At 44.9% G+C, this 9,620-nt stretch overlaps 1 protein-coding gene across 1 annotated transcript in view; it reads left to right on the top strand.

The window, feature by feature from the left end:
- Window positions 1-9,550, top strand: part of si:dkey-93h22.8 (uncharacterized protein LOC449943 homolog) — a 10,382-nt gene extending 832 nt beyond the window's left edge. The window contains exons 2-13 of the mRNA XM_027029452.2: window positions 234-339; window positions 1,964-2,089; window positions 2,429-2,578; window positions 2,739-2,834; window positions 2,967-4,437; window positions 4,584-4,634; window positions 6,667-7,267; window positions 7,495-7,659; window positions 7,839-7,905; window positions 8,003-8,124; window positions 8,369-8,520; window positions 9,060-9,550. Of these exons, the coding sequence (XP_026885253.2) occupies window positions 253-339; window positions 1,964-2,089; window positions 2,429-2,578; window positions 2,739-2,834; window positions 2,967-4,437; window positions 4,584-4,634; window positions 6,667-7,267; window positions 7,495-7,659; window positions 7,839-7,905; window positions 8,003-8,124; window positions 8,369-8,520; window positions 9,060-9,160 (3,189 nt within the window). The 5' untranslated portion in view covers window positions 234-252 and the 3' untranslated portion in view covers window positions 9,161-9,550. The remainder of the gene's footprint in view (window positions 1-233; window positions 340-1,963; window positions 2,090-2,428; window positions 2,579-2,738; window positions 2,835-2,966; window positions 4,438-4,583; window positions 4,635-6,666; window positions 7,268-7,494; window positions 7,660-7,838; window positions 7,906-8,002; window positions 8,125-8,368; window positions 8,521-9,059) is intronic.
- The last annotated feature ends 70 nt before the right edge of the window (window positions 9,551-9,620 follow it).

The raw sequence follows: 9,620 nt of genomic DNA, 5'->3' as shown, positions 1-9,620 counted from the left end.
CATAAACCCTTCAGCTATTACAATAAGCACATATTACAAAAATCTATTCCAAATTCGTCATAGCAAACAATTCATGTAGTAAATGGATGCATTAGATTTATGTAATCCATATTTTGTTTCCGCTGTGCCTTATTTGTGTATTAAATGTAACGTCCCTTTATTATAGAAAAAATCTCTACATGTAATAATTTCCCGGGAAAGCTACTAACACGTGTCTTCCTAACGGCCCGCAGGTCCTCGTGTAGTTTCAAGATGGCCGCGCCGCATGGCGAAAGGCAGAGGAATTTAAACGCCGGTTTCACGGAATTCACGAAATTAGCGACATTTCAAGACACTCAGGTTCGTTATATTTTATTTTAATTAACATGCACCTTATAAAATCGTCGTTAGGATTGCCACTGCAGTCTTAAACTGACTGGCGCGACTGGGACACGTGGATGTTAAGTTGAACATATAGCGAGGTAGCTAACTAGGTTAGCAATGTCAGCGGTGGTGGAATATTTCCACACATTATTTAGCTTGTTAGTACATCTATCAAAACAGTCCAGCCAAAAACAAGTAGAGCTGACAGTCGAGAAGAACACAGAAATGAGCATCCGTCAGCGGCGGCCGCATGAAATGGCTCTGAGCCTTGCTGGGCGAGCGGCTAGCACATTTATGGCAGGGGTAGTCCTATCTAACCGGAAAGGAATACTTTTTCTTCCAAACTTTACGGGAAGCGTACATACGCCTGAGTGTACGTTACACATCGTTTAATTTTGGGTTTAAGTTGCCACAAGTACGCAGAGATCCTAAAACCTCTTGATTTCTGTCAACTCGGTCTCGTCAAACTCTGCGCCATCTCCGCGTTTCCATGCTGAATTCTGTTAACTTGTGCGGACCGCATGGCTAGCTGCGAGCTTGTGGCTTTTACTGGATTTATGGCATCAACTATATAAATATTTATCTAGCTAAAATACTTTACATTCATAAAATATTTAACACGAATATATAGTATGGGTATATAGTACCCATGCTGCCCAGTAAAAAAAAAAATTCAAATAAATATCTATATATATAAATGTGTGTATGTATGTGTGGATTTAGTTAATATTCTATCAAAGCCGTAAAATGTTTTAATTTCCTTGTAGAGGTTAATCGAGATAATTCAGTCTTCAATTTTCATAGCTAGCTGGAAGTGAAGTGACGAGAGCCTCTTCGTAACTGAAACGACTGACACCCCCGACATACTGCGTCCCTTTCCTGAGCGGTAACACTGACGTTTCCCGCTTTGTTAATCGTAACGCAGAATGAAACCTGTTGAATTGCTTGTGCTCGGGGAGTAAGATACGGTCTGGCAATCAGCAAACCCCAATTCCGTTATGTCTTAACGCTGTGCGATGTACATTTCAGACACCCCATTACACGCTCGCTGGGGACGTACATATCCCATAAACTGTCTATCTTAATGCCTGAAATAGTCCATACTTGAACCACCTGCCATGCAAGATCTTCTGTTCAACCGGGTTTCAATCCAAGCCCATTGGCTGTTAAAACAGCTGAAGTCGTTACAAAGGGTGTATGCAGTTGTGCAGTGGGAGGCCACTTTGGCGAACTCTACTGAGCGTCTTAAGATTTACAGTCATGTCTGAACAGTTCAGTAGAATTCAGTGTAAATGACCTGGTGTTGCCTGCATTACTAAACGCACCCTTGTGCCTCTTGTGATTAATCCCAATGTACCAGTGGATTTTCCTGTGATTTTACCACACCAGCACCTGAATCACATGCTAGTAAATGTGACATTTGCTTCTCAGATCTGTAGCTCAATGATATTGGAGAATCTCTAAGGGTGTAATTGGGATATATCCCAAGCTGAAACTACTTGTTAATGTGAGAAAGTAACTCGACTGGTAATTTTTCTGTTTGTACCAGTCTGACAAGGAGTTTCCTTTGGGCTAATTTTCCTTCCTCTTTCATCTGCAGGGTTCATTTGAAAAAAGCCATGATCCAGGATGTGGGCAAGATGTTGCCAGTACCTCAGACAGCCTCCATGGCAGCCTGGACCCTTCCATTTTATCCCTCATAGAGGACACCTCTACCACTGGAGAGGTGAGAGAAGCATCAAGGCATCTATGTCGTGGCTCTTAGGGGTACTCCTAGTTCAGCGAAGAATCCTCCCGCAAACAGAAACTGATATGTTTTCAGTTCATGTATAATCTTTAATTCTGTGTGTGGGATATGCACATTGAGAAATCTTTTTAAAATTGTTTTAAATTAAGTTTTTGATCTGGCACCATATTAACATAACTGAATTGTAATTCTCTTCCTCTTTTGTTGTGTGGAGCTTAGCCAGCCTTTATGCATAAACACAAATATGCATCTGGGCTTATATAAATATGCATCTGAATCTTAAGTGCGAGTGACTGAATTTTGGGCCGTGCTTTTCAGGCGAAGAGCCGTATAGATGATGAAAGTGAGGCGACTCTGCTGTCTGCTCTCTCTGAGATCTTGGACAGTGTCATTGAAGAAACACTGTCTCCTTTTGACATGCTTCCTGACTCTGATATTCTTAGAGGTCAAAGAGGTCAAGACTCCAAGGTAAGATTTCCACAACCTGCTGTCTAGCTATGAAAGAAGACATTTAGAATGATCCTGATATGTTAGGAATATTGTAATCCAGTGTAATAAGGCATGTACGTATGAGTTGCAACTTGCTGCTTGTTGTGCGTTTTCTCTTCATCTTTCATATTCATCTCAGTTCAAAAAGTTGCACAGTCTGGCTGTCCCTCCCTCGGACAGAGCAGCAGCTGTTCGAGCCACCAGGTCCCAGCGCTCTTTACTCTCGAACTCAAAAGTAAGAATCTTGTTTAATTATGCTAATTCTGCATCAGCTTGTGCACTATAAACGGTAAAGAGGAGAGGCTCAAGTGCACTGCTGCAGGCGACAGGTTCCTGTAGGGTTGTTTGTATTTTTGGTTTTGTACAGGCCGAGGGCCTGCTGTCCGACAGGCAGCTGAGGCCGAGGCCCCGACGGCGGACCCAGATGACAACAGTGCAGCGAAGCGATGGTGAGGAGGAGGACCTGAGTGAGACCAGACGGCCCTTGGTGAGAACTTTCCGGATCGAGTCTGACCCAGCGTTGTATCACGACGAGCATCAGGATGGAAATGTGTCGGTGTGGCTGGTGGACCTGGTCCGCCACATGCATCCGTACAGCCTCCGTATGGGGCTGGATCAGGAGAAGAAGCGCACGGAGGAGTTCCCGGAGGAGGACATGTTTGTGGATGTTGTGGGTGATGATGATGAGGTGGGGGAGAACCTTCTGGGTGTATCTGGGGTCAGCCCCCTCGCACACTCTGAGGTGGGTCAGGATGTGGAATCCTCTGTGGAGAAGCCAGAGGAGGAGACGCTGAAAATGTGCTCTTCTGTTAGCGGTGAACAGAATAAAAATGATGACACTAAGAAACCTCATAAAAGTGTTTTAGCCAAGATGGGCAATACTGGAAGAATAAAGAAAAAAGTACGATTTGCTCCTGATATATCATCGATTCATGAGTACCAGCTTGATGACGAGGCGTGTGCATGTGACCTGAAATATGGCCTATCCTCAGAAGCTTGCGAAGGCGATGTTAAAATAGCAGGTGCCGGATCTGCAGGATCAAGTGAGCAGATCGAGGCATCTGAAATGTTGCCTTCACAGCATGGCAACACAAAACCCAGATCCATCAGTCTGCAGGAGTACCGTCTCCTCAAACGCAAGACTCTCCCGGAGGAAGAGAGGAAGTGGGACCACAGAACCAAGTGGCCACCTGTGCCAGAGATTCCTGGAGATCTCCTGCCTATTCCTTGTATACCAGGTTACAACCCACCTCTGCGGCACTTAAAACCCTCACCTGCTAATGCCAAGCTCTCTGTTCCTTACTCTGTGACCAGGCCCAAAAGGAAAACTCATCTGCCCCTTACATCAGCCCCAAATCAGAAGGCTTTGGGCCCCGTGTCTGTCCATGCTGTTGACCCACCGAACCCTGTCACTCTACCCCTTTTGTCTCCGGAGCCTGTTCATGCCAAGACCTCCTCTTTGTCTGAAAAAAGGAATGCTTTGCAGCAACAAACTGGCACGAATTACCCGCATGGCAAGCACCCCATATGTCTGAGCCCTCAACCACAACCTGCAGCCCAGCAAGCCTCTAGCAGTCTGGAACGACGCAGTTCTCTCATCCAAGAGCCCCAGTCGTACGTTTCCTGTGTAGGTGCCATCTTTGCTGAGGTTAAGGAGGAAGAGTGCTCCCCCACTGTTGCTGGCACCAGAAAAGCTAACGTCAGTGCTCCATCCTCACCCATGAGGGCCACGCCGGTAGTGGCGTCTAGGAGAAGACCTCCTCTGGTGAAGCTGCCCGCGACTGCCGGAGGTCACCAGCGTGGAGAAGAACCAAGCAAGGAATCTTCAAATGAAATGGGTAAATGGAATAAATGAGTGGTCAGAGGTAGCAATAAGGCAGATGGTCTCTAAAGGTTATTCTGCGATATGAAGATGGCTAATTTTTAACAGCCCACAAAACAGACTACTTATTGTGGCTATTTATTTATTTCCCCTATCACACAGGAATACAAGCTGCTGATGTAACCAGTCTCTTGGAGCAATTTGAGACCCAAGGTAGAGATTTGCTTTAATATTCTTTAACATTCAGTTACAAGTTGAATGACTCAGTGTGGAATTTCTCCTAGTGTCCTTGAAGACTGTCTTATGAGTTGCCTAGTTTAGTCAAAACAATCTAGACCAATCTAATAATGCCCTCAGTGTAAGAAATTATAGTCTGTATGTGGCAGGTTTGTGTTATTAACGCTTGTATGCTTGCACTTCTAGGCCTGTATGTAATATTTACATACTTAACTCTGGCTCTGGTATGGATAATCTAGTGTCATAAAACCAGTTATTAAAGCCCCCTTTCACTGTTATGAGAGTTGTATGCGAATATCCACCCTTAGACTGCCATAATCTGGCCCATAATGCCTCTTTAATTCACTTAATTGCCCTAGGAGTCCAGAGCTCATAACTGGTAAACTGCTTTCTGTTTTCATGCAACCAAGATAAGAATTTGCCATGGGAGTGATGATACAGTTTTAGATTTTGAATCCCAAGGAGAGCATGAGGAGTTAACACAGGGAGTTGGCACGAGAACTAAAATTGCCCCAGTTTATCATCCTTTTTAGTGGCTTTAAAAAATTTTGTATGAATATAAGGATCTATAATCATTCACTCCAGTGATTTCTAATGGCTGCTCAGCTACATGCAGGCAGGTAGACTGAAACAATACTGAAGTTGTTTGCATGTACACTACCTGGCCAAAAAAGGGTCATGCACTAATATTTCGTTGGATCGCCTTTATCTTTGATTACGGCACGCATTTGCTGTGGCATCATTTCCCCAAGCTTCTGCAATGTCAACATTTATTTCTGTCCAGAATTGCATTAATTTTTCCCACAAGATCTTGTATTCATTTGGACTTCTCCAGCACATCCCAAAGATTCTCAATGGGGTTCAGGTCTGGACTCTGTGGTGGCCAATCCATGTGTGAAAATGATGCCTCATGCTCCCTGAACCACACTCTCACAATTTGAGCCAGATGAATCCTGGCATTGTTATCTTGAAATATGCCTGTGCCATCAGGGAAGATAGTCCATTGATGGAATAACCTGGTCATTCAGTATATTCATGTAGTCAGCTGACCTCATTCTTTGGGCACATAACGTTGCTGAACCTAGACCTGACCAACTGCAGCAACCCCAGATCAGAGCACTGCCCCCACAGGCTTGTACGGTAGGCACTAGGCATGATGGGTGCATAACTTCAGCCGCCTCCCTTCTTACCCTGATGCGCCCATCACTCTGGAACAGTAAATCTGGACTCACCAGACCACTTGACCTTCCATTACTCCAGAGTCCGATCTTTATGCTCCCTAGCAAATTGTAGCTGTTTTTGCTGGTTAGCCTCACTGACAAGTGGTTTTCTTAAGGCAGAACACAGCTGTTTAGTCCCAATCCCTTGAGTTCCCTTCGCATTGTGCGTGTGGAAATGCTCTTACTTTCACTGTTAAACATATCCCCGAGTTCTGTTTTTCTGCAATTTGATTTCACCACACGTTTAAGTGATTGCTGATCACGATCATTCAGCCACATTCCTTCCTCGAAGATGATGTTTCCCCACTGTCCTTCCACTTTTAATAATGTATTAGACAGCTCTTAGCCCAATTTTAGTAGTTTCAGCAATCTCCTTAGATGTTTTCTCTGCTTGATGCGTGCCAATAATTTTACCCTTCTGAATCCGATACCATCTTTTCCACGACCACAGGATGTGTCTTTCGACGTGATTGTATAATAAATGAGAAGCGACTCACTGCATCAGTTAGGGTTAAATAACTTGTTGCCAGTGGAAACATAATCACTCGTGCAGTAATTATCCAATGGGAGGCTCTTACCTATTTGCTTAGTTAAATCCAGGTGGTGACTTTTTTTTTTTTTTTTTTTTTGGCCAGGCAGTGTAATTGCCTATAATTGCCATTCTTGAATGGTGGCATCACGGCCACCTGCAGAGGCATATAAAAGAACAGGTTGGAGAGGCAATGGTGTCGGATTTTAATGTATTTTATTATTGTAGAATTGGGGTGATTCTTCTTTGTTCCCCTTAGGACTCACCCCCCCAGCCACTCCTCCCCATCACATTTGGAATCCCTTAGTTCCTGGTCAAAGGGCAAAGCCACACAAAGGTATGAAACCGTCTTCCGGCAAAGCCATCCAGATCATCGAGCCCCGCCCGCTGCCCCGTAGCAAGGTTCACTTCAAGCTCCGAGCACCCTCCTTCATCCCCGCCCCAAGCCTGTCCCTAGCATTTATGGACCATGACTACTGTGGAACTCAGGAGTTCATTCACGGTCATAAGAAGGCACGTCCTGGCATGCACATGCACGAGACGCCTCCTAACCAGCCAAGGAAACATTTGAGCCATAAGCCCCTGGATCATAGGACTTTGTGCGAGGCAGAGCATCTCTCGGACTCGGTGTTGCTGTCTCCAGAGAGTTCCCCCTGCAGGCTGGAGGGCCACAGTGCAGGCAGACTGGAAGAAGCAGGGACCGTGAGGCCTTCACGACGCTCCTCCCCAGCCAGGGGGAGGACAAGACGGAGGCTTTACCGAAGGAGGTATCATTCTGACTCGAGTTCAGGGTCATCCTCCTGTTCCTCTTCGTGTTCTTCCTCAGGCTCTTCTTCATCACGTTCACCGCCAAGGAAGAGGTAAATAAAGGCACCTTCCCTAGGTTTATGTCTCCATTTTCATTAACTTACGGTCACACTTAGTTTAACACCCTGGTTACCAGTGTGATGACCACTTCTTCCTGTGGGGAGGGGTTTGTATCCTCTCCAGAACTAGATTTGAGGTAACTAAAAGCACAGTGAGTGGAAAAAAATGACATGTGAGGTGGACCTCCCTGTCTGAACAAGGTGTCCTAATTTGTGTTCAGGCCAAGGCCCTCCAGGAGCAGCTCCAGCTCCTCGTCCCGCTCCAGTTCTCGCTCCTTGTCCCCTTCACCGATCCGTAAGCCCCGCCACCGATCGCCACCAGGCTCCGTCAGCCATTCCTGCTCTCCGCAGCCAGACCGGAACCAGAAATGGATCAGGCAGAGGAGGTCTGTCAACTTCTAGGAATGATTCTTTCACCAAAGTTATTTACATCTTTTGTTCTCAAAAGTAATTTAGCGTTATTTACATTTTTGCAGATCAGATCTTTGCATGCCTTTTTGTGCGGTCATGTATACATGGTGTCGTTCACTGTGTTTCTCTGGTCTGTACTACGGTGAACTTGTAGGCAGAGAGAACACTACCACCTAAGCAGATGGGAGGAGGATAGGAAGATGCGCAAGAAGGCGGCCATCGTGAGTACTGACCTTCGGACTCTCAGCAGACGGAGTACGCCGGCTGTGATGTCGTTGTGACGTCTCCTCTCCCCATGTCGCCGCTGTGTGAGCACAGGAGGAGCGCAGGGTTGTCTATGTGGGACGAATACGTGGAACCATGACCCAGGCCGAGCTCAGAGATCGTTTTGCGCTGTTTGGGAAGATTGAGGACTGCACTGTCCACTTCAGGAACCATGGGTGAGGTTCATGGGTTTGCATCAACTCTTAAAGGCCTAGACACTCGAGCAATTTCCAGTCTTTGACACACATCATATGTAAACACACAAATAAAATATTTACAAGAATTTTTATTCTTGCTGAAACCTTGTTAAGGATTGTTCGCTGTTTGAACTCTGTGAATGTTGAGCATTTGTGTAGTGTCTTAATAGTATATAACTCTGCAAATATCTGACACCACTCCTTGGTCTTTGGTCCTTTTCAGAGACCACTATGGGTTTATCACCTATTACAACACAGGCGATGCATTCACTGCCATAGAGAACGGAGCTAAGCTCCGGCAGCCGGACGAGCTGCCCTTTGACATCTGCTTTGGTGGGAGGCGACAGTTCTGCCAGTCAAGCTATGCCGATTTAGGTTTGTGTGTCCTCTTGGCCTCCAGGTTTATTCAATATTGTGACATGGAATGACCAACTCAGTTCAAGTACTGCATTTGGCAACAAAGAGTCAGGAGACTCTTGATCATTAGTTCTCTCTGTGTGTGTTTGTTTGCACACGTGGAGAAGCTTTGGACCAATTTTATTCTTTGTCAGAAAAGGGGGGACTAGTTTTAACACCAGGCAGTCAGTTCAACAACACAGAAGTGTGATCAAGCTTAAGAAGCAGGAGTCAGGAGGAGATGGGGAGAGGTCTGGATGAGGACTCACTACCTCCTGGGAGTAATCACCTCCTGACCTTCCTGCCTTCCTCACAGGCAGTCACCATGGCACAGAAATGTTGGAGACATTCAGAAAAATTTTAGAAGTACAAACATATTCTAAAATAATCACAAAATAAAACGTATATGAATTCCTTCAGTTGTTTTGGATAATTTCTGCAAATTTTGATTTTGTTTATCCTGCTAGCCTTTTCCATGCTAGGAATTCTGAATTACTTTTTATTCTTCTGTCGTTCAGACTCCAACCGGGATATTGACCGAGCTCCACTAAAGAGCAGGTGTGGGGAGCTCGACTTTGACGCTCTGCTGAAGCAGGCTCAGCGCAAGGTGAAGAGGTAGCAGAGAGTGGCCTTCAGGAGGGAAGAGCGCTCCCCCAAAGGAAAAAGAGGAAATGTGGCGTGTAGTGGAGACCAAGTATTACCTCAGAACTCCCAAAGAGCTTGCACTTTTCTGGCATTAAATAAAATTTCATGTAGTTCTGTTTTGGGTAAAGCCTTCTATTGAAGTGAAATTTAATAAAGATGCAAAACTTTGGAAGCATTTAAAAACTGAAGAGCACTAAGGGATTAATAAAAAAAAAAAAAAAAAAAGTTTTGTTATATTACATTTTTGCTGTATGTTTGAAATGTATACAGTTGTTTGCTTGTAATCATTTGGAAACTACTTTTTCCCCCCTCCTAATCTGGAATGGAAATGTTTTGTCAAGGATTAAAGAACATTTAAAGATGACTGCTTTAACTTTGTTGGTTTTTTTTTTTTTTAATTTGAAACATGCCGTTTGTGTCCGACTGAACGAGAA

This window comes from Electrophorus electricus, chromosome 1, assembly GCF_013358815.1.
Source record: "Electrophorus electricus isolate fEleEle1 chromosome 1, fEleEle1.pri, whole genome shotgun sequence".
NCBI classification, from domain to species: Eukaryota; Metazoa; Chordata; class Actinopteri; order Gymnotiformes; family Gymnotidae; genus Electrophorus; species Electrophorus electricus.
The sequence above is the reverse complement of the archived record's forward strand: the minus strand, read 5'-3'. Positions and strand labels throughout refer to the sequence as shown.